The 25,096-nt window shown below is 40.7% G+C and overlaps 1 protein-coding gene across 2 annotated transcripts; it reads left to right on the forward strand.

Annotated features, from left to right (window-relative positions):
* Positions 1 to 21: 21 nt before the first annotated feature.
* On the forward strand, positions 22 to 24,658 carry LOC137098016 (vacuolar fusion protein CCZ1 homolog). 2 transcript variants are annotated; one of them, XM_067473697.1, is made up of 15 exons: positions 23 to 241; positions 2,195 to 2,292; positions 3,349 to 3,442; positions 3,911 to 3,985; positions 4,725 to 4,772; positions 6,195 to 6,278; positions 7,245 to 7,420; positions 13,052 to 13,133; positions 13,927 to 13,988; positions 15,022 to 15,133; positions 15,543 to 15,576; positions 16,673 to 16,790; positions 20,133 to 20,291; positions 22,519 to 22,646; positions 24,301 to 24,658. In XM_067473697.1, exons 1-15 carry the CDS (start codon positions 149 to 151, stop codon positions 24,354 to 24,356), a joined length of 1,419 nt encoding a protein of 472 aa, XP_067329798.1. In that variant the 5' UTR covers positions 23 to 148; the 3' UTR covers positions 24,357 to 24,658. The 2 variants fall into 2 exon arrangements, with proteins under 2 accessions (XP_067329799.1, XP_067329798.1); XM_067473698.1 differs by lacking the exons at positions 20,133 to 20,291; positions 22,519 to 22,646; positions 24,301 to 24,658 and adding an exon at positions 18,309 to 18,486 and having other exon boundaries at positions 22 to 241.
* Positions 24,659 to 25,096: the final 438 nt, after the last annotated feature.

Consider the following 25,096-nt stretch of genomic DNA (forward strand, 5'->3'; position numbering starts at 1 on the left):
CCGCTTGAGGCCTGCGTCGCAGTGGCAGCCTGAGCAGAAGCACTTCCGGGACGGAGGAGGAGAGCGCCTGAGTCCTGGCCGTGCCCGCTCTGCCAAGGCGCCCGATGCTGCGGCCTCGTAAGGCGCTCTTCCTCCGGGCCCGGCGGCGATGGCGGCGGGAGCCGGGCAAGAGAAGCTCCTGGCGCCGGCCCTGCTCGGCTTCTTCGTCTACAACCCCCGGCTGGGCCCCAGGGAAGGAGAGGTAAAGGCCCTTCTCGTCCCCCAAACGCCCCGAAAGGCAGCTACACGAGAGAACTGGCGCGGTTTGACACCTGCAGTGGTCGGTAGGCTGTTAGGAATGGGGGGAGTCGAAGTCCAAAACACCTGGAGGGCCCAAGTTTGCCCAGGCCTGAGATATATTATAATTATGTTTATTATTATTGTGTTGCTTTGTTGTTATTTGTATTAGACCCACTCCCCATCTATTATTATTGTTGTTGTTGTTATTACTATAATTGTGTGTATTTATACCCCACTTTTTCTCTCCACAAATACGACTCAAAGCGGCATACATTAAATACTTCAAACACTTCAAATTATGTCAGTGAATTACATTAGGTATTGGTAAAGCTTTCCGCTTGATACGAAATCTAATTGTGTCCGACTCTGGGGGGTGCTGCTCATCTCCATTTCTAAGCCAAAGAGCCGGCATTGTCCGTAGACACCTCCAAGGTCATGTGGCCAACATGACTGCATGGAGCGCCGTTAGGTATACAGTATGTATAATATATTATGTCTATTAATTTGATTATGTATATGCAAGCATTCCAAAATTAAGGAGAAATCCAAAACATTTTGGGTCATTGGGTATATTAATTTCATTATGTACATATTATGTATGCTATATTATTTATATGTCATGCATATGATTTTATTATTTATTATTATTTATTTATTTCACAGCTTTGTATACCGAGCTTCTCAACCTCGTTGAGGGACTCAGCCCGGTTTACAGACATAAAAACATATACACTCATTAAAATATCATATATCACAAATTACAAAACAACTTTAAAATACACTAAATATAAAACTACAGTGGTCAGTTGTCCTATTAGATGGATCTATATCCACTTCCACCCAGAGTCCTATGGTGTTATCGCATTCCTCAAAGGCCTGACTCCACAGCCACGTCTTCACCCGTTTCCTAAATGTTAGGATGGATGGGGCGGTTCTGGCCTCCAGAGGGAGAGAATTCCATTATGTATATATGGTGTATAATACATAATCTATATATCACCTATACAAATTTCATTATGTATATATTATGTATAATTCAGTTTATTATCTGTATATCAGGTATACACATTTCATCATGCAATATATTATGAATAATATATTTGTATATATCATACATACGAATTTCATTATCACATATACATATTTCGTTATTTATATATTATGAATCAGATATACAAATGTCATTGTATGCAAGAATTACAAAATCCAACAAAGATCTAAAACAATTCAGGTCCCTAGCATTCCACATAAAAAGAATAATCTCTTTCCTGAAACTTTTGGAATGAATTGATTTTTGATTTTTTAAAAAAACTTTGGAATATAGTACAACTTATGTATCCACAAAATTGGTAGCCACTATTTTATTTCTAAATGTCCCACAAAATATGTCCTTTTTATTCTACATCCTCCAGCATGACTCTACATTATTCTTGGTTTTTCATTTCAGTAGAGTTCGCTATTATCTGCAGTTTCTCGTATCCATGTGAAGTTCTGGAACATTTTCCACTAAAAAACCAGGATAAATGTGAAAGAGGCTAGTGGGGCAGATAATTTCAGAACTTCAGAATTTGATTATAGTTTAATATAGGCTAATGGAAAATACTTGCTAAGTTGGTGGGAAATAAACAGTGCGTGCCTTCTAAAGAATAGCTGAGTTATAGATGTGTGGGGAGAGAGAGAAAATACAAATACTTGTTGGTAGCAATATCATGCCCACAATTTTCTGGATTTGAACAAAGCATTTGACAAGGGTCCACATAATATTTTTATTTTTAAATTAAATAAATGAAAACACCATCAAATGGAAACTAGGATGGATTGATATCCAAAATGTAGTGAGATGCCAAGACTTTAAAGATGTTTGTTTGACTCTGACCCTTTGTCTTTTTGGTCATTGCTGATTTTCTAATTTCAGGAAGAAAAGAAGATTCTGTTTTATTATCCAAATGAAGTAGAAAAGAATGAAAAGATTAGAAGTGTTGGGTTATGTGAAGCCATCGTGCAGTTCACAAGGTATTGACTTCCATCTGTTTGTATATCCCATTTCTTATTTATTTATATGGAACACAGAATCCTGGGGGCTGTAGCTATACCAGGTCTTGAGTCATTTCTGCCAAAGAATGCTGATACCTCAGCAAACTACAAATCCCAGGATTGCATAGCATAACATGTCATTGAGCCATGGCAATTAAATTAGATGACATATCTCAAATAACAGTTCCAAGTTCTCCTGAAACATCTTCCCTTTTGTTTTGGCTCAGTACTAAAATTGCCGTATTACACTAGTCTAATGTGCACCCTAATTTTGGTGAGGTAATTTAGCAAAAAAAGACGAGCATTAGATTCAAGTAGATAGAGTATTGTAGAGGATGTAGTTCAAGATACATAGAGGACTAGATTTTTCTTGTCAGTTTTAGATGACATGTTTGAAGCATTATAACAGGCAACATTTAAGAAGGAACCTCTCTCTAAAAAAGGTAAAGGTTTCCCCTCGACATTAAGTCTAGTCAATTCCTACTTGGGGGGTTGTACTCATCTCCATTTCTAAGCCAAAGAGCCAGTGTTGTCCATAGACACCTCCAAGGTCATATGGCCAGCATGACTGCACAGAGCTCCGTTACCTTCCCACCAGAGCAGTACCTATTGATCTACTCACATTTTCATGTTTTCGAACTGCTAGTTTGGCAGAAGCTAGGGCTAACAATGGGCGCTCACCTTGTCCCACAGATTTGAACTGCTGACCTTCTGTTAACAAGTTCAGCAACTCAGTGGTTTAACCTGCTGCAGACCTCTCTAGTGTATGAAAAAAGAGGGAGTATCTCTAAACACTGATTGCTGTCTGTAGATTCTAGAAGTGCATTTTTCTGTCTGATTATCAAGTGCCCTTTCAGTTAATTTACAACAAAAACAATTGCACTGTCTGTTAAACATTGCTCCCCTAGAACATATTTTTGAACCATTTTGGATCTCAATCCAAAAAAAAAAAGGCAGGGTATAAATAATAACATGACAACAATAACATAGTTCCATGATATTTGAAATGTTAATTCATTTGAATTTTATCTTTAGGACTTTTAGCCCCACAAAACCTGCAAAATCTCTCCATACCCAGAAAAACAGGCAGTTCTTCAATGAGCCTGAAGAAAATTTCTGGATGGTTATGGTATGTAAATACATGACACTGTTACAGTAAATGTTGTACTCAAGCTTCTTAAAGCTCTTTTGAATATTCAAAAGAAGGAGAAGGGGAAATTATTTAAAGTGTAATCACTTCACGTTACAGCCAGAAGTCATCTCTGGCTCCATTTACACTGACCATTTCATGTCGTTTGAAGCTATCTTCAAACTACAGCAACCAGATAACTAATTCCCACAAAAGCACATGAAGAACAAATAACTGAGCTTTAGATTATATTGCATCACATTGGTTGCAACCCTATAAATGATTTTCTGGAAGTAAACTGTTGACTACATAGTCTCTTCCATATAAAAAATCACAGGATGGCATCATTGGAGATCTTATCTTCTGTTTTATAGTTGACCCTCTTTTGTTGAATTTTTAATCAATACAAATGCTCAGTGTAATGCCTCGAAACAAATTAAATATGCTTATTTTGTTCTGTTTTTCAAGGTTGTACGAAATCCCATCATAGAAAAACACAAAGATGGGAAACCAATTGCAGAATACCAAGAGGAAGAATTATTGGTAATTATTATCTAGATATTATGTTGCAAGTTAAATAATTAAGTGTTAAAAGCTTGACTTCATAAGCTTTCTCATAATTAATCACACCAGATCACAAATTTGTTGATATGGAAGCAGCTAGATGGCATTTGCTTGGGCAAACAGGTAGCCTGCTGGGATGACTGCCACTCAGTCCTTTTGGGGGAAGGTCAAAGGCAATTGGCCTCCTAGGAAAGGCCATGGAGTAGTCACCAGCACATTACGTTTCGTAGAAAAACTTGTAATATTCACCAAAATAGCTTGCAACTTACCCCATCCTTGTGACAATTTTGTACTTTGTGTCTTTGTATCTTCAGGGGAGGCCCTCCTTTTGCTCCGACCACCGTCACAAGTACGGTTGGTGGGGATGAGAGAGAGGGCCTTCTCAGTGATGGGCCCCTGCCTCTGGAATGCCTTTCCTAGGAAAATAAGATAGGCCTCATATTTGTCATGTATGTTTGATATACTTTTTAATTTTTAACATGAGGCAGTAGCACTTCATGGCAGTACTTTTCTGTAAGTAAATATCTACATGTTGTGTAGACTTTAAATACAATTAGAATGGGAAACTGAATGAACCATATTCATATAAATGTTAAGGAGAAACAGACTGCATGTCTTCAGGAAAATAAACCAGTCCTGTGCGTAGGTTAGTCAAAACATTTGTAATCTTATTGTTTCTGAAACAGGTCTTTGTTTTTTTTTTTTGTGTATCTTACAGGACAAAGTGTATAGTTCAGTGTTACAGCAGTGTTATAATATGTACAAGGTATGTTTTTAATGTACATTCTATAAGCTTTAATTATACTGGGTTGGAAAGAGCAGTCTGTGCCTGTTCTCTAACCAAGATTGAATTGACTCTTGGTTTCATTCTCTCTAAAGGCTGGACAGGAAAAACATTTCTTAGTACAAAATATTTACTTACTACTACCTATGGGGACTTAGGCTTGGTTGTGTTTTAATATTTAATTGGTCAATATTTTGATGTGTTTTTATAATCTTGTTGATTTACTTAATGTTAATTGTTTGTACTGTGATTGTTTGTTTGTTGGTATCTAATGATTGTCAGTTGTAAACTGCCCTGAGTCCCCTTTTGGGGGTTGAAAAGGACGGAATATAAATGTTCAAATAATAAATAATAAATAAATATGTGGGTATCATTACATATAGCAGTATGTGCTGCATTATTGTACCACTTTTCATACAGTGCATTGCAATACATAAAACAACAACTAATAAGATGAAGATGTTACAGAAGCAGAAAGGGGAGGGAAACACGTCCAAGAGTTGAGAACACTGCAGGTAACAAGGAATGAGTCTACACTGCCATGTAATCCAGTTTAATGCAGTTACTCTGCATTCTAGAACTGGAGTATATGACATTGTAGATTCAGCACAAAGTCAAATGGCAACCCCAGTCTCACAAAGTCTCACTGTAAAAGACACTATGGAAAGCTCAGAGCTTCTAGGACAAGGAATCTTGCTGTAATATTCTTATTGTGATTTGAACCATGTAAATCAATTGCTCAGCTCTTGGTACTCTCAGTATTGTGAATTTCAGCTCCCTTATTTCCTGAGCATTGATCATATAGGCCATGGCTTCTGTGAACTAAAATACAAAACATCTGAAAGACTGTTAAAGGACTGTGACCTCTCATGTTCTGTACTCTGTCATATGTTTATCAGCCTGTCCCTGACCACAGTTTGCCATCTCATTCAAAGCTTCAAGTATGGTTGAGGCTTGCCCTGGAAAACCAGTTAGCTAGCTGGACAAATACTTGCCATGACGGCATAGTTGTTTTCTCTTGTTCACACAGTGTGCTCATGCTCATGATTGGGGATACAGTAGGCTGCATCCTTTCCCAAATGTCAAGTCCCCACCAGTGTGGCTAGAGCAAGAGATGCTGGGAATTGTACTCTGGGTCATTTGGGTTATGTTTAAGTTGGGAAAGGTTGGGATAATGTTATTAACTGAAATTCCATTGCTTGTCCTGAGTGGCAACCTTTCTCTAAGTAAATATCTACATGTTGTGTAGCTTTTGTTTTCCTACTAAAGGACATGAAACTAGAGGATAGAACTGTAATGGTCTTTTTAAGTGGAATCCAATCTGATGAACAGATATGTTTTTAATGACTCAGTTGCCCAACTTAATTGTCTTGTTATTGTTGTTTCTCAAATTATAATGGATAGCTTTTTAATGGCACATTCCAAAAAGCCATGGAAGATGGAGGGTCCCGTGTTCTGAAAGAGCGCCTAGAAAAGTTCTTCCATCGGGTGAGTCTTATATTATTTTAGTGGTAAGAGCATGTCAGCTGGGCATCTAGTTACTAATTCATTCACTTACTTTCTTTTACTGGGACTTAATTACAAGATTAAAAATTAAAGGACCATTTAATTAAAGCTATTTAAAAACACACGATTAAAAATTACAATGAAGAGCTGTCATGGTGTTATGGTTTGAGCACTGGAGACCAAAATTCAAATCCCCTCAGTCATAAAGATCTGTTGGGTAACCGTACACAAGTATTGCTCTCTCAGCCTCAGAGGAAGGCAAAGGCAAACTCCCTCTGAACAAATCTTGTCAGGAAACCCTGTGATAGGGTCACCATAAGTTAGAAGCGATTTAAAAGCACACAAGAAAGCTTTTTCGTTTTCCTCAAAATGATTCTGAGACCTAATGGAGACCACTCTATGATTCTGCTCTGTGTATGAAGCATATTGACTTAAAACACTCTTCTGAATGCTTTTACACACTAAGAAATCCCAACTTCAAGTCAAGATAGAAAAATGAATGAAAGAAAGTTATGAAATGGTGACCTTTGTGAATGGTGCTTTTTTTAGAAAAAAGGTTTTGGATGGCATCTACTTAGTGGCATGTACACATGCCCCCAGTGGCGCAGGGGGTTAAACCACTGAGCTGCTGAACTTGCTGACCAAAAGTTTGGGATTACAGCCTTTGCCTGAGCATTATACAAAGATAAAGGTCATAGTGGCAGACAGAATTGGAGCTTGGGTTTTTGGCCCAGGAATAAAGAAAGAAACACTGCTGCTTCTCAGTTTTGGTGTTCTTCCCCAAATATGTCCATACCTAATCTCTGCCCGCCCCTTCCAGTCACTGTTTGTTAAGTGGAAGGCTGTTGTATTCAAATAGATCAAGAAAACAACATTTGTTTCTTGCTATATCCTATATAAATCAGACCACTATTTTCTTCATCTGACACCCTTATGTGTTTTTTTCAGTACTTGCAGACACTTCATTTACAGTCATGTGACCTACTGGATGTTTTCTGTGGAATTAGTTTCTTTCCATTGGACAAAATGACGTACTTAAAAATTCAGTCATTCATCAATAGAATGGAGGAAAGCTTGAGCATAGTCAAATATACTGTCTTTCTCTACAATGATCAACTGATCTGGTAGGTACCGGCATGAATGCAAAAGCTATAAATGCACATTTCTCTGATTTTTCATTTTTTTTCTCTCTCTCTTTGTCATACACACATGCAGAGATGCTCATCCTGCATCCCTATATGTATATCTTTCCTATGCCGTATTTCTACCATAAGAAAGGAGTACGTATTCAGGGCTATACTCATGTTTACACTCAGGAGTATAATTCATTGTTTAGAGCAAGGTTTCTTCAGAGTCTTACACTTGCAACCCCTTTTTACTTGAAATTTTTTCAAGTGAGCCCAGATGTACTATCCATTTTAATAGTAGATATTACTGTGTTTCACTGATTGAAGGGAGGTGTTTTACTGATTGGAGATGTTGACAAGCTGAAATGTGTCCAGAGGAGGGTGACTAAAATGATAAGAGTCTGGAGAACAAGCCCTATGAGGAGCAGCTGAAAGAGCTGGACATGTTTAGCCTTCAGAAGAGAAAGCTGAGAGGAGATATCATGAGAATAATGTATCAAGATATAAGAGGAAGTTATAGGGTGGAGGCTTGTTTTCTGCTGCCCTGAAGACTAGGACGCGGAACAATGGTATCAAACTACAGGAAAGGAGATTCCACCTGAACATGAGGAAGAATTTCCTAAGTGTTAGAGCTGTTCAGCAGTGGAACTCTGCTCTGGAGTGTGGTGAAGGCTCCTTCTTTGGAGGCTTTTAAACAGAGGCTAAATAACCATCTGTCAGGAGTGCTTTGAATGTGATTTTCCTACTTCTTGACAGAATGAGGTTGGACTGGATGGCTCACGAGGTCTCTTCCAACTCTATAATTGTATGATTCTTTTAAATTGAGGTTGTGTCTTTTATTTTTCTAATGTGTTGTTTATGCTAATTGACATTGTTATTGTTTAATGTTCTGGTGTAATTTTACCTGTATTTTATGTGTACTATGTCACTAATATGTGCTGTCCTGTAAGCCGTCCGAGTTCTTTTGGGAGATCATGTTAGGATACAAATAAAAGTTATTAATAATATTATTATTATTAGTGACCCCAACATTGAGCTTTTTGGAGGCTGGACTCACATTTTAAGAAGCAGTGGGCTAGAGTACCAGAGAAGCTGTCTTGCATCATTTCAGGACATTGTATGCAAAGCACTCATTCATTTCTTGACTTACATTTTGAAACTGTCCACTAACCAGAGTCCTTTGCGTTGTGCACAATGTGTTAAAATACCAAAAGCAACAATTAAATGACAGCAGAGACTTACTGCTTAGGCGATCCCTCGTCGCTCAAGGATGATTGTCTTCCAGATGTAGTGACTAAGGCGGAGGTTCCGTAGGTGGCTGTGGAGCCCTATTCTTGATCCGCATGTTCTCCCGCAGTGAAGACATCAGTTTCCAGACGGAAGGCAGTCCCAGTTAGGGTTAGCTTGATGTGCCTTCCTCTTGGCGCGTTTCTCCCTTTTGTCCTCCATTCATGCCTCTTTGAATTCTGCAGCATTGCTAGTCACAGCTGACCTCCAGTTAGAGTGCCAGAGCCAGGGCTTCCCAGTTCTCAGTGTCTTTGCCACAGTTTTTAAGGTTGGCTTTAAACCCATCTTTAAATCCCTTTTCCTGTCCTCCAACATTCCATTTTCCATTTTTGAGTTCAGAGTTAGGAGTAGAGTAACTTCTTTGGGAGACCGTGATCAGGCATTCGGACAATGTGGCCAGTCCAGCGGAGTTGATGGTGAAGGAGCATCGCTTCAATGCTGGTGGTCTGTGCTTCTTCCAGAACGCTGACAATATGAGAACAGAGAACAAGGAATTTCAATCCAGAGAACAAAATTGAACACGTCACAAAGGCAATTTTTTGTGTGTGTGTGGCACCAGGTTGTGAAAGCAACAAAATGTTGGTATAAACAAGCTCTCTATCAGGCCTCATAATATAGGCATCAGGGGAGCCTTGTGGGAGGCTGTTGAATGATGACTTTAGGATCCAGAGGCTACGAATTAAAAGGAGCAAGGCTAGATCTGGCTGAAGGGCTGTGCAGGCCAAGCTTCTGGCCCTGAAGCCATATGCCATCGGAAGCTCAGAAGGAAAGGGACATGAGGATATTTCTCCACCTGTAAATCTACCACAGATAGGTTCTATTTATTTATTTACGACATTTATATGCCGCCCTTCTCACCCCGATATATATACATACAATATATTATGTTATTAGCATAGTGCAGTATCAGTATTAAATATTACTATATTGTACTATACCATTATATTGTAAAATTATTAATAATATTACATGTAATATAAATATATAATTATGATATATTATTAGTATTATATTGCATTATATTTTAATATCATAAATATTATATGTATATACAATATATTATATTTTCTTGTTTTATCTTCTATAGTTCAATGGTGTGCTTTGAAAAACCATTTCCTTTTGTGTGCTCTGAATCTTTCCAGTGTTCTGCTTCAGTTAATAATCCTGGTTTCTCATATCATGATGAGACAGGGAAAAGTTCTGTCTGTTTTCTGCACACCATGTATGCATTTAATTTCAATGATGACTGCAGCCTTTGCCTTCCTCCCTTTATAAGCAAAGCAAATTATGATGAAAACAGCTGAGTCAATTTCAGATGTCAGAGATGAGCCATTTAGCATCTATTTTCTGTTTCTGAAGTGAGGAGATCAGAGGACTAGTAAGAGAGACAAGTTGCCAGGGAAGAAGGCAAGAGATAATTCTTTCTGGATAATTAATCTCTTGGGCTCTTGGTCCCTCAACACAAACACACACAATTTTTTTCTTCGACACTTTTAATTTTGGAAGGAAGCGATAAAAAAGAGTGGCATGTCTTGAAGTAATCCAAGGCACTCTTTGCCCATCATGACTTCATTGAGGGAAAATGTTGTGTTTTAAACAGAAACAAAGACGTGCCTCCAGTTTGCAGCATCAATGTAATTTAAACCCACAAGCTCCCCTTCAGCTGTGTTTGATTTCAGGGTGTTTATTGACACGGCACAGCTGCACCGGGCATCCAGTTTCATTGGAGAGGTCCAGTTCAAGGGTTTCCTGTTCAAAAGTGATTAAGGAGTCAAGAGAGAATGTGCTCCAAGCTTCGGCAAGAAGTAATTGACTGGCGGTCGCATAAAATAATTACAAATCAGAGGAAGATTAAATATATGGTTTTCTGGGTTTTGATTTTCAAGGTTCTAGGCCATAGTTTTTCCAGGTTTGATACTTATATTTGGGGGGAGGGGAAAGAGAATTTGCCTTTTGTGTTACAGATACATGCCAAGAGTGTTGACAGCTTATAATTTCAAAATGGCACAAATAAAATAGTAGAAATGTGGGCATGACTGTCAGAACAGGGAGAAAATTCAGGCTGGTGTTCAAAGTGGCTACCTGGTTGTATAGGTGAAAGTTGCATTTTAGGCCTATGCTTAGGTATATTCAGGACATTGGAAAATGTTCTTTTTCTGTATTACAGCTATCTGGGGGATTCTGATCTGTGTGATCAAAATGTGAAATTGTCCACATGCTTGTGGGTTTCAATGGCTTCTCTGTGTAGCTTGACATGGTGTTTGTTAGAGTGGTCCAGCATAGCTGTGTTCTCAATATGCTGTGTCCCATGTTGGTTCATCAGGTGCTCTGCTATGGCTGACTTCTCTGGTTGACACCATGTCAGACTACACAGAGACACCATTGAAATCCACAAGCATGTGGACAATTTCAGCAGAAAGGAGAAAACCATGAAAATAAACAAAATCTGACTACTAGTCTTAAAAAACTCTAAAATTAGGACAGTAAATAAATAACTACACTAAAAAAACAGGGGAATTCCAGAGAAGAAACAATCAGGGCCAGCTAACACCTTCCAACAAAGGATACCTTCGGGCAGGAAGCAGCCAGGCTTTGAAGCTGCAAGGCTATTCAGTGCTAATCAAGGCGGCCAATTGCAACATTCACACTTGCCTCCAACAGTCAGTAGTTCTTTCTCCTATCCTGGACGTTATTCCACAGATAAATGAGCCTCACTTGCTTAGTATCCAACAGATCCAATCTCTGAGGGTGCCTGCCATAGATGTGGGTGAAATGTCAGGAGAAAATGCTTCTGGAACATGGCCATGCAGCCTGGAAAACTCACTGCAACCCAGTGATTCCAGCCATGAATCACATTAAAAATTGGTTATTAGCAGCAGTAAAGTAATTTCCCTTGGGTTCAAGTATGTATTTTGTCTGGTGAAGCCATACATTTCTTGGGGTCACTGGGTTGAGGCTACTAGACACCTCTCATCCTACAGTGTCATAAAATTGTCAGTTAGGCAGGCACAAAAAGTAATCCAGTCCAGCTTCTTGCTAAAGCTGGAAATCTACTAGAGCATCTCTGTTAAACGGCTATGCAACCTCTGCCGAAAACTAACCAAAAAAGGAGAGACCACCACGTTCTAGCCTAGTCTGTTCCGCTGGATGACTGCCCTTACCACAAGCTCTTGCTCTTTGCTGGACTGCAGTTTTCATCTACTACAACTACTGGGAGTTCCGGTCCAACACATACAGATAATACTAGGTTTAGGAAGTCTTGTTGTGGGGATAGGTAGCCCTTACAGTCTGAAATACAAGGTCCTGAAAACACTCTGGCGATAAATATACTGTCTGGACGTGAACCAGTGTAGTTAGCATGAGCCAACAACCCTGTGAATTGTGAGGGCTTGACAGCTGTTGTGTGTCTTCCATTCAAGTGATTTGTTATTAGTGAATGTGCTTAACATACTGCTCTGATGAGGGAGACGCTATCGCTTATTGACAGAACAACATGCAAATTACATATTTAAAGTCCAGGAAGATGGCTGGCATCTCAGCTAAAGGGATCTCAAATAGAAAACATCCCTGATGGATGGCCATCTAGCTTCTGTTTAAAGCAGTGGTTCCCAAACTGTAGTCTGTGGACCACCAGTGATCCACAAAAACTAAAATATGGTCCACAGCCTCGATGGATGGTCATCTAGCCTCTGTTTAAAGCAGTGGTTCCCAACCTGTGGTCCGTGGATCACCAGTGGTCCACAAAAACTAAAATATAGTCCACAGGCTCACCCTTATTACACTATCGCAACAAGAGCTGGGGCAATAGTTGCAATAGTGCTGGGGCTTATTAAATATGGTTTCCTGTAGGCATGCAGATAGCAGCTACTGGATGGCATATGTTCTGTATCAGAAACTAGAGCTGATGTGGTCTATCCAATGCAATTTTCTGCATCAGCACCCCAAATTACCAAACCAAATCTAAAGTTGATCAAAAACGGATTCGTAACCCTTTTGGTGCTAATGTTGGAGAGTGGTCCCTGGCCCAAAAAAAACAGGTTGGGAGCACTGGTTTAAAGGCTTCCAAAGAAGGAGCCTCCACCACACTCTGAGGCAGAGAGTTCCACTGTTGAACAGCTTCTATGGTCAGGAAATTCTTCCTCGTGTTTACTTGGAATCTCCTTCCTCCATTGAAGAGGGAGGAAGATAATACAAGCTTCTAAAAACACATACTATAAGTGGGTGTAAGGTAGACATGTGCCTGCATGTAACCCTCAACAGGATGCCAGCCTGTACAGCCTGTAGTCTATCACAGGACAAATAGTGCTGCAATTTAATCTTTTTTTTTTTTTCACATTCCAGGAGTGGGTTGGAGCAAGATGATATGAGAATTTTATACAAATATCTCACCACGTCTCTCTTTCCCAGGCACATAGAACCAGAGGTAAGTGGTGCCATTCATCTTTGCAGAAACTATCCTTTCCTCTCAATTTTCCCACTTCTCCTGGGAGAAAACAAGGTTGTATTGGCACAACCGCTAAATCCTATAAGGTAGCCCTTTCAAGCTTGCCACCCTCCGAATATGTTGTCTCCCTATTCCTATCAACCCAGAGAGCCATGCTGGCTAGGAGTCATAAGAGCTGTAGCTGTGTTATAGCACAGCAGGTTAAACCATTAGCTGCAATAAATCTTGTCAGTCGAAAAGCTGCCAGTTCAAAGTCTGGGTAGGGTAAGCTTCTGCCTTTTAGCCCAGCTTCTGCCTACCTAGTGGTTCGAAAGCAAATATGAGCCGATAAATAGGTACCGCTTAAAAGCGGGAAGGTATTCTGAGGCACCCACAAGGAATGACGGTGATTTGATCAAAAGGAGGAACGTTTATGAACAAAGCTCTTTGACAGGGAGATGGAGCAATAGACCTCCCCCCCCCCCCCGTCCCGTGGTCAGAACCAAGCACAAAGCCTCCAAGATGCCGAAGATGGGAAAAGCCGATATATATTTCTATCTATGTACAGTTGTCTGTCTTGTTTGTGTATAAAACAGCATTGAATGTTTGCTGTGTATGTCTGTTCTGTGATCCGTCCTGAGTCCCCTTCAGAGGGAGAAGGGTGGAATATAAATACTGTAAATAAATAAATAGCTCAGGAGGTGCAGGACACAAGGTTGAGGAAAGGTGCTGCGAGGTAACGATGGCGCTGGGAGCATGGCAAGGATTTCCCTAACAGTGCCTTTCTTTTCAGTTGGCAGGAAGAGATTCCCCGATACACGCGGAAATACCTGGAAATCTACAACACTATGGAAGGTAGATTCCCCCTCCCCACCTGTTATGGGCTGTCCTGTCCTTGTTAACATTCTTGTTAATCCAAAAGTATCTATTCCATTCTCTTGGCTCTCATCATAATGTCGTCCAGTCTGCAAGCCATGGACTGGGCAACATTAAAAACAAGGGAATATCCTGATGTGCTTTGAGATCTGCTGGGGGATGGCTTTTTCTTTATCCCACCACCATTAGAGGTACCTTTGTTAGGCCTTCTCAGAGGCTGCCCCAAGGCTCTGGAGCTCTCTTCCCAAGCAAATTAGTCTGGCACACTTTTGACTGGTTTTTTTTTTTTTTTTTGGTAGATAAGTAAAGATTTTTGTTTAACTGGATACTGCATTTCATCACATAATAGTTGCACTTTTTATCCCTTTTTTATAAAAAGGGAGGATACGACTTACACAATGAAAAAAAAACTGCCTTTGGTTCTCCAGTTTCTGATTATAAATAAATAAATAAATAGGAGAAAAGATGATCCAATCTCAAACAAACAGCTCTGTAACTATTTGTTTTTTTTAAATTGCCTTGCCAAGGAAGAAGGAAAATTCCCTCCCTCCCTTCTTTCCTTCGTTCTCTCTTTCTCTGAAGGGAAGGCAGTTTACAAAAGCTGAAATGGAGCTCTTCGGAGAAAGGAGGAAGAAGGGAAGATCCAAGTTCAGACCCAAATAGCTTTACGACTATTATGCGAGGAAGACAAAAATATCAATTTAGCCATCCAAAAAATGCAAGTGCGACTATTATGCAGTGGTGACTATTATGCAGTGAAATCCAGTATTTAATGGGTGACTATATAAAGCCTGTTCCACCGAAATGATGTGGTGGAGCTTGCTAATTTGTGTGTCATTGTGTGCTTAATTATAGACAGTTTTGATTTTTTTGGCATTTAATCTTTTTTTAAACTTTTATCTCCTGTAGATTTCTAACAGTACATTTTTTTAATTTGTTGTAAGCTACTCTGAATTCCAAATTGTGTAGACGGCGGGATAGAAATAAATATCATTACATATTTGCATTTTAGGTTTCTCACGGGACCTCTAAACCTGAATGATCCGGAAGCAAAATGCCGATTCCCCAAAATATTTGTAAACACAGAGACTGCTTATGAAGAGCTTCACTTAATTGTTTATAAGGTAATTCCCCAACTTTTTCCTAGTCAAACAGTATAGACTGATTGGAACATTTAAATAGCTTAGTTCTTGGAGGATAGAGCAAGAAGAAGAGTTATATCATTTAACATATCCATATAGTGGTTTGAATTTCACTCTATGACCTGTAGACCATAATTTGAATCCGTACTTAACTATGGAAACCTACTGGGTTACTTTAAATAAATCAAACGCTCTCCGTTTCAAAAGAAGGCAACGGCAAACTATCTCTGAAGAAGTCTCGCCAAAAAAAAACTCACAATAAGGTCACTTTAGGGTTGCCGCAAGTCAAACTTGAATGCACACAACAACAATATATACTAGCCGCCTTAGCGTTAGAAGTGTAGTAGAGCTTAATAAGAGATTCTTATGATAAATGTTCTGTCTTTTTCAGGCTATGAGTGCAGCTGTCTGTTTTATGATTGATGGTGAGTATAAAATTATATTCTTTGAAATAACCTGCTCTTTTTTCCTCTGTGACAAATCCTTCCATGTGAACATTTTCATCAATTATTTGGTGGCATTTGCTTGCCTTATTTATTCCTTTTGTGGGGTTTTACCAATGATTTATAATGACAGGTGTGTTTGAGCTATTTTCTTTATGAGAGAAATCAGGATTTCTCAAATGCAGGCTGGATTATGGGCAAAGTAGGTCCTGTAGGTTTGTTCTCAAGTTGAATCTTTTATGTACGTCTGAACAGTTACATTTTAAAGTGTAACTCCAGCCATTTTTTAAAAAGGTTTTGGATGGCATGAGGAAGGGTTAACATCCCTGTAACATTTCTTTTGCTGTCTGTGCCTCTGTTCAGAATATTTCACCTCACTTTCTGTCCCTGTGAGAATTGGATTTTGAAAATTTTGGCTTGTTTTGGAAACAAGAATTGGTGAGAAAACTTTAGTGGAAACACGTTTCCCCCATGAAAACTCTTTCAGGAGTGAATTTCCCTTCAAGAGATAGATTTCTCTCACTTCCTGTGGTCTCACCTCTGTTCTTAACTAGGAGTCAGGCATGTAGCCCGGGGGGGGGGGGGGGGGGGGGCTTGAGAGGCTTCACCCCCCCCCCCTGAAATTCTCATGGTGGTTCGCGAAAAGGCCTTACTGGTGCATTATTTAAACTGTTATGTTTATTCATATCATGATCTGATCACCATACTCAATATGTCCCATATGCATGGGGGTATTGGGGTAATGATACAAAAGGTTTGCTAGGGTAGACCCTCTTTCACTCAGACTCAGCCCCCCCAAAACTCAGCCCCCCCCCCCCCCCCCGAATCAAAATCCTGGCTACAGGCCTGCTAGGAGCCATTTGTAAGTCAGATGCCTGTAACTTGGGGATTGGCTGTAGAGTATGAAAGGACCATGGGTAACATAGTAGAAGAGAGAGCCTGAGTCTGTAAAAGTCTACTCAGAATCAAAGCCCATTTCAGTGAAAGAATATTTTATTATGTTCTGCAGATGTGGTGTCTGTGGCTGCAGCGTACATTGGGGGGAAGTCTCACTGTCCTTTTCCAAACTGTTTTGCAGCCTCTGTGCAGCCAACCCTGGAATTTTGCCGTAAACTTGACAGCATTGTTGGACCTCAACTCACAGTATTAGCTTCAGACATATGTGAACAATACAACATCAACAAGAGGATTTCAGGGTTCGTACGATCTTTCTCTCTGTTGCAAAACCTCTGTCAGTAAACAGGAGACAGCTATTCCAGAACTGGCTACAATGCAAATAAAAAGTGCTTTTAAAAGAGCACTTTTTTATGTCATCCCATGAGGTTTCAGTACAGATAAATAGTACTGGGCCCCTTTGTGTCAGATTGCAGCTCAGTCATTTGTCGCCATTGGCAAGGTCTAATGGAAGCTGTAGTCTACCTCTGTCTCCTGCGATACCTCTTTGTCCACTGGCTTTGGGCAGGTGACAGACCTGTTCTTTTCCACTGTGGGCGGCTCTGTAGTGTCTGGAACAAAGCTTTGCAGCAGTGCTTTCTAAACTGCAAATCCAAAATCTCTCAAGCAGTATGGCCACCTTTTGGACTCCTTTTTGTGAAGCATAGCTGAAGGATCTTCTGCAGAGTCTACTTTAAGCACTGCACAGCAGCTTCATATAAATGTCTAAAAGGGCCATTAGATAATGTTCAGGACATTATTAGGACCCCAGCATTGAGCTAAGGCAGGCATGGGTGAACATTCTAACTTGGGGGGCACATACTAGTACTAAGAGGACTGATGGAAGGAGGAAGGAAAGAGAGAAGGACAGATGAAAAGGAGGAAGGGAAGGATGGAAGGAAAAGAGGGAGAGAGGGAAGGAGCGTGGGAAGGAAGGAAGGAAGGGTGGAAGGGAAGGATGGCAGGAAGGGAAGGAGGAAGGAAAAAGAGAAGGAGAGAAGGAGAAAAGGAGGAAGTGAAGGATGGAAGGAAGGAAAGAGGAAAGGAAGGACAAAAGGGTGGAAGGGAATGAATGAAGGGAGGAAGAAAGAGGGAGGGAAGGGAGGGGCGCAGGAAAGAGAGAAGGAAGAAAAGATAAAATGGAAGGAAGGAAGGAGAAAGGGAGAGAGGGAAGGAGGGAAGAAAGAGAAAAGGAAGGAAGGAGGAAAGAGTGGAAGGGAAGGGAAGAGGGAGAAAGAGGGAGTTAAGGAGGGAAGGGAGGGAGGAAAGGAGGAAGGAAAGAGAGCAGGAAGGGAGGACAGGATGGTAAAAGAGAGGAGGGCCTGTGAAAAGAGCCCAAGGGGCCGCATCCAGCCCCCAAGTCTGGGTTTACCCATATCTGAGCTAAGGGTAACTCCTGTGGGATCATCCGCAGTTTAAGAATCCCTGGTATAGAGAGAAGCTATGCAGTGTGTCACCGAGTCTGCCATCTGCAAGCAAGTAATTTCACCACATCTATTCATGTTGTAACATCAAGACAAGTGGCCAGGGTCTAGCAGCTCCAAATAAATATGGAGACACTTGCCGGAGTGTGGCACAGCATTGCCTTCCTCTTTCTTCTCCTAGTCAGGACATTGTCTCCTTCCCCCGGCCCATACTAAATGGCAGATAAGGAGGGAGAAAGCCTGCGTTCATCATGATAGTTTGCATATTGGCCGAAGGAAACATTGGAAATCCTTCACTCTTGTCTGCTGAAGGATAGCAAAGGTAGATTTCCTTGGTTGGTTTCATTCTTATCCCAGATCTGGAGACCAAGAGATCAAAAGCAGTGGGAGGGAGCCGGTCTGCAGAGATCTCCACTGCCCTATGAGTTTTCCAAGGTATGTTTCCTGGGGAAGCAGAGGACTCCAAGAGAAATATTACACAGAAAGCTCCCCTTCTGCCCCACATGATCACGTGGTATAGTCTGGTGAGAAGCATGCAGTTTTCACTGGTGTGGCATGGGATAGTATGGGACAAAATTGAACTTGATGGGAAGAGGTCAACACCTTATTTATCAATGTATTTACAGTATTTATATTCTGTCCATCTCATTCCGAAGGGGACTCAGGGCGAATCACAGTACACATATACAGAAATATTCAGTGCCATTATACAGAGAACTGTACATATATAGAGGTGTATATAGGCTTCCCTATCTTCGGCATCTTAGGCTTGTGCTTGTTTCCGGCCACCGGTGTGTGTGTGTGTATGTGTGTGTTGTCGCTCCATCTTCCCTGCCAAAGAGCTTTGTTTGTAAACTTCCTTCTTGATCAAATCACTGGCATTTTTCTGGCATTTCCTTATGGGTGCCTTAAATACCTCCCTGCTTTAAAGCAGTACCTATTTATCTACTCACATTTGCTTTCAAACTACGCAGGGAAAGCTGAGCTAAATGCCAGGAGCTCACCCTGACCCAGGCTTCGAACTGTCAACCTTTCAATTGGCAAGATTGACTGCAGCTGGCAGTTAACCTGCTGTTCTAAAGCCCATCCCCCTGGTTGGTTACTGAACTAAGGTAATAGAGGGATTCAGCCTTTCCTGGCCAATATCCGTAGCTCGTGAAACAAGGTGATGCCTTCTGGCCTGGGATTCCTCACTGATCCTGCTGCCTAGTTACGAAGGATGCTCCAAATGCAGTTGTGTTTAGTCAGTGGGAATGTAAAGGAAGTCATAAGACAAGTTTCAAAGCTTGGGCAGTGATGGCATGATTGTCAGCATAGATGAAACTCTCTGTCCCTTCTGGCTGTGGCTTATACTTTTCCTTGCTTTCAAGAGGACACACAAAAACCTGTCAATTCAAATAGCGTAAGAATTTCTTTAAAATCAGCCAATAGCTTCCCACAAGCCTCTATCTGAAAAGCCTCTGCAGGAGACTGTAGGAAACTGATGGGATAGACAGTGCTAGTCTGCACAGATGGGCTGATCTGACATAAGATAGGTTTCCATGACTTCTCTTATTGTTATTAATCAGCTTCCAAAATGGCCCAGCTTCAGTTTCAAAGGTTTGTGGATCATGCGACCGGGACTCCTCCCTGGAGTGGGTGTCACGTAGGCCACCTCAACTATATTGTCCGTCAGGAGTCCTATCATAACAAAAGGCTAATGGCCATGGCCCCTCACTGCGGCTGCTACGGCTTGGTAACTAGAAGTGGGGAAAACAATTTCCCAAGTGCATTTTTGTGCTTAAAACAAAGCAGTCTGTGAGGAGGAGCTTTATTTTACAGAAGAATCACACTCCTAGAAACTTCGCAGATTACAGATTTTTCCCTAAAAACTGTTGTCCTTAATTTCACGTAGTGAAGGTAGCCAAGCTCAAGTCTGAAGTCTGTTAGAAACAAAACATGGCATGGAAGTCATTATGTTCTCCGGTGGTTCCCAATGACTGCCCTAACAAAAAGCAAAGAGGCTGCTCCCAGGTTTTACACACAGCCATGTTTTAATATGTTCCAGGAACAATCTTTTGACACTGGTTTTAAAATTAAAGGGCACAGTGGTTCACTCTGAAATAGAGGCCTAGCCACTTCTTATCTGTGGCCCCTCAGTCATTTACAGAATGTTTTTCTTCCTCTGGTCTGTTTCTGTAGGTCTGAGAAGGAACCTCAGTTTAAATTCATCTACTTCAATCATATGAACCTGGCGGAGAAGAGTACCATCCATATGAGGAGGACACCCAGCGTCTCTCTCACGTCAGTTCACCCCGATTTGATGAAGATTCTCGGAGACATCAACAGCGACTTCACTAGGTGACTTACCTTCTTCCTAAGAGGAGCAGTGAGTTACAGGGCACGCATGAATCCCTTTCTTTTTCAAAGTCTTCTAATCGGCTCTTGGGGACTTTATTCTCCTTCAGACTGATGCCGAAATTGAAGTGGTTAAAATTGTTAAAATTCAATCAGAATGGAAAGCTATTTAGGAAATCCTAATACACATGTATCTAACTCAAAGCCCACCATGTTGTTTTATGTGGCCCTCCAAATGCTGGACTACAGCACCTGCATTCCTCATCATTAGGCATCCTGACTAGAGCTAATAATAATAATAATAATAATAATAATTATTATTATTATTATTATTATTATTATTATTTATACCCCACCACCATCTCCCCAAGGGGACTCAGGGCAGCTTACATGAGGCCATGCCCATCAATACAATATACACAATATAACACAGAAACACAACAGAAAATAAAAAATAAAATAACCTAAAATACAAAACCAATGTATATAAGCGACGCAACAATAAAAAGTCAAAAACATTACGACATTTCATTATGGAGTTGTGATAGTTTTACTTACTTAGGCAATCTCTTGTAGCCCAAGGATGATGGTCCTCCAAGTGTAGTGTCTTCGCGGTGGATCCATAGGTGGCTGTGGAGCCCTAATCTTGATCCGCATGTTCTCCCATAGCAAGAACATCGATTTCCAGACGGAAGGCTTGGCCTGACACACCTTCCTCTTGGCACATTTCTCCCTTTCGCGCTCAGTTCATGACTCTTCAAATTCTGCAGCACTGCTGGTCACAGCTGGCCTCCAGTTAGAGTGCTCAAGGGCCAGGGCTTCCCAGTTCTCGGTGTCCATGCCACAGTTTTTAAGGTTGGCTTTAAGCCCATCTTTAAATTTCTTTTCCTGACCACCAACATTCCATTTTCTGTTCTTGAATTGGGAGTATAGTAACTGCTCTGGGAGACAGTGATTGGGCATTTGGACAAGTTGATGGTGTAGAAACATCACTTCAATGCTGGTGGTATTTTTTTCTTCCAACACACTGACATTTGTCCTCTTGTTTTCCCAAGAGATTTGCAGGATTTTTCGGAGGCAACGTTGATGGAATCGTTCCAGGAGTTGCATGTGACGTCTGTAGACAGTCCACATTTCGCAGGCATATAGCAGAGTTGGGAGGACAATCACTTTATAAATAAGCACCTTGGTCTCCCTACAGATCTCCCGGTCCTCAAACACTCGGTTTCATTCGGAAAAATGCTGCACTCGCAGAGCTTAGGCGGTGTTGTTATACAATAACAACTCGAAAGCTGCTGTTTGTTTTGTTCAGCCAGGATAGTGGGGTTTGGATTTAGACACAAGGATTGTGGGTATGGTGCCTGACTTTAAAATGTCCTTTAACTTTTCCCCAGCTTCAGAGCCACAAGGGATGTTGGGTTGCAGTCTCCATTATCCCCAATCTGCATGGTGAATAATCAAAAGTGATGGAAGTTGTCATTCATAACACCTGGGGACCCAGCTACATACTGTAGCTTCAGTAGCTCTTTTAAAGCAACCATAAGGCATATGTGGCCCTCGATGGAAATGAGCTTGACGCCCATCCTCCTAAATCAGTGGTTCTCAACCAGTGGGTCCCCAGGTGTTTTGGCCTAAAACTCCCAGAAATCCCAGACAGTTTACCAGCTGTTAGGATTTCTGTGAGTTGAAGGCCAAAACATCTGGGGACCCACAGATTGAGGACCACTCTCTTAAATGGTGAAAATGTCTCTCACACTCCAGAGAGAGAGAGAGATTGTGGAGCACGACCGTTCCATGTGTCCTCAGGGGAGCTAATGTGGCCCCCAGCACCTAACGGTTGCCAGTCCTTGCAAAGAAAACAACTTGCCCCAAATGATCTCTGTGAGGGTCCGGTGGATGCTTTCACCGTCTTGTGTTTGTCTGTAGTAAATAGATGGTTCTCAGACATACTCTGCTCTCGACCTCAACTAGCAGCATGAACCTTTTGTGAGGTGGCATAGTTCTGCCTGAGGCCTTTTACTCTACAACTCTGTAGTGCATTATCTTGTCCAGACGCAATGCAAACTGAAGCAGACCCATTGAATTAGTGAACTTGGCAAGTCAGTATTTAACACAATGGTTAATTTAGTTAGGGCCACTCTAGTTGGGGCTTTAATGCCTTTTGTGTGAACCATAGATTCTGCATAATTCTGCCAGAAGTGTGGCCTAACGCATCCACATGTCTTCACAGGGTTGACGATGATGAGGAAATCATAGTGAAGGCTATGAGCGATTACTGGATTGTGGGCAAGAAGTCTGATCAGCGGGAACTGTATGTCATTTTGAATCAGAAAAATGCAAACCTGATTGAAGTCAATGGTAAGGAAGATTGACGATGTGGTCAAGAATTGCTTTCATTATTATTTATCGACTAGCAAATAACCAGAACTGTTGTCCCAGTTATTTGAAAGTCAATTTTAACTGTACAAAATGCATAAGGGTGTGGGTGAACTACAACTCACATCATGCCAGGTTAACTTCCAGAAACTCCATCAATACTTAAAGTTTATTATTTTAGACAAATTTGCTGTAAATACATCATCAGTGGAATTCAGTGTGCTCTCTGGCTGTAGGGTAAACTACAACTCCCACTATGGTGAGTCAGTCCCCTCAAACCCCTCCAGTAGATTGAAGTAGTCATGGGGATTCTGTGTGGCAAGTTTGGTCCAGGTCCATCATCGATGGAGGTCAGTTTCTGTGGTTGTGGGTGAACTACAGTTCCCAGAAAGGAAGGTCACTTCCCCCCAAACTCCTCCAGTAATAAAATTTCAGCATATCAGGTCTGTGTGTCAAGTTTGGTTCTGATCCATTGGTGTTTGGGTTCACAGTGCTCTCTGGATGTAGGTGAACTACAACTCGCCCAAATCAAGGTGAATTTCCCCCAAAGACCTTCAGTATTTTTTGCTGGTCATGGGTTCTGTGTGCCAAGCTTGGTCCAGATCCATCATTGTTTGTGTTCACAGTGCTCTCTGGATGTAGGTGAACTATAATTCTTTAAAATCAAGGTGAATTTCCCACAAAGCCCTCCTGTAATTTTTGTTGGCCATGGAGATTCTGTGTGCCAAGTTAGGTCCAGGGCCATCATTGGCGGGGTTCAGAGTGCTCTTTGATTGCAGTGAACTATACACCCCAATACCTACAATGGTTATAAATCAAGGTGAATTCCCCCCAAATCTCTCCAGTATTTATGTTAATCATGGGAGTTCTGTGTGCCAAATATGGTCCAGGTCCATTGTCAGTGGGGATCACAGTGCTCTGACTTGATGCAGGGTGAACTACAACTTCCATAATGTGGAGTCAATCTCCCAAACTCCTCCAGTACGTTTAGTTGCTGATTAGTTCTGCTCTCTTTGTTGTGCGGACAGAGTTGAAAAGAGTAGGAAAGGGTTAAGGGAGAGGCAATGGGCGGGATCATGCAAATTCCACACCAATGGAGAGAGTAAGAAACACTAGGATGTCTCTATGGTGTAGGAAACATGTAAAATCTAAGATGAAATTGTCCTCGAATGAAAGCCTTCACTTGGGTGATGGATGAGCAGTATGATGTTTGGGGAGGACATTGGCAGGAGTTGGGAGACATGTTCATGCTGCTCGCTATTTAATCTGCCATAGTGTTTTAAATCCCTTGTGTATTATTGATTTAGTTATATTATTTGTATTGTTTTATTTGCTTGCTTGCTTTGTTGTTGTATTGATGTATTTGTTGGGCTTGGCCTCATGTAAGCCGCCCGAGTCCCCTTGGGGGGATGGTGGCGGGGTATAAATATTATTATTATTATTATTATTATTATTATTATTATTATTATTACTACTACCTGAAATGTCATTGGAGGGAGTGTGGGTTATAGCTGTTTGTGGAGGCGGGAGGGCACCTCAGCCACATAAACACATACACATTTTCACTTTTATTATGTGTATAGATGTATAGATAAGATATAGATAGATACCTTTTTCTTCCTCCTTCTCCCTCCAGAAGAAGTAAAGAAACTTTGTGCAACACAGTTCAACAATATTTTCTTCTTGGATTGATTAGCCAATGGCCCGTTCCTATGAAGATGGCTTTAAACAGGTCTGGAAAGCATTTTTGTTTACTGTGACAGGTAATTAAGTCATATTATTGACAGGAACAATGACAATAGTAAAGCAATACTTAACTTTGTAAGAATCAAATTTCTATCAAAACCGATCATACAATTTTTAGATTTTAATGTATTTATGTGTAAGTTAATTAAAATGGGTCTGAGTTCAATATGTGTCATTCCATTCCTCTGATATTGTTATGTGAATATTTTACTGGAAAAAAATAAAATTAATCATTGTTACAATTTTAATTGGTCTTATTCTTATTTAGTTGCAGGATGAAACGGATTGATTTATTTATAGTTGTGTAGCCATTGAAGTTATATTGGGCACAATGTAACTTCTTTGAAGAGCTAACTTCACAAAGAGGCCAGAAAAAAATGAGACTTTGACCACATGAAAGAAATCTAGGACCCTTAAACCATATTTAACTATGAGATTTTTCAGGTAATAAAGATGGAAAACGAACCAGCATGGTGCAGTGGTTTCAGTACTGGACTAGAATGCTGGGTGATCTGGGTTCAAATCCTTCTTCATTCATGGGATCTCATGCACACCCAGGTATTTCAACAAAGCTAAATTCAACAACAGCATGGACATTCAGTATAACTGATTTCTATAAATACAATTATGTGCATAAATATAATAGGATTACGTGTTAACTTTAAACTCTTAAGTCAGTAAAAGTA

This window comes from Anolis sagrei, chromosome X (assembly GCF_037176765.1).
Source record: "Anolis sagrei isolate rAnoSag1 chromosome X, rAnoSag1.mat, whole genome shotgun sequence".
Taxonomy (NCBI): Eukaryota; Metazoa; Chordata; class Lepidosauria; order Squamata; family Dactyloidae; genus Anolis; species Anolis sagrei.

Bases quoted from the DNA above. Each gene is read 5' to 3' on its own strand.
- LOC137098016 (XM_067473697.1), top strand. From the start codon at position 149: ATGGCGGCGGGAGCCGGGCAAGAGAAGCTCCTGGCGCCGGCCCTGCTC. The intron at 2,293-3,348 runs GTATTGACTTCC...TTTTATCTTTAG, and splicing joins GCCATCGTGCAGTTCACAAG to GACTTTTAGCCCCACAAAAC. The intron at 6,279-7,244 runs GTGAGTCTTATA...TGTTTTTTTCAG, and splicing joins TAGAAAAGTTCTTCCATCGG to TACTTGCAGACACTTCATTT.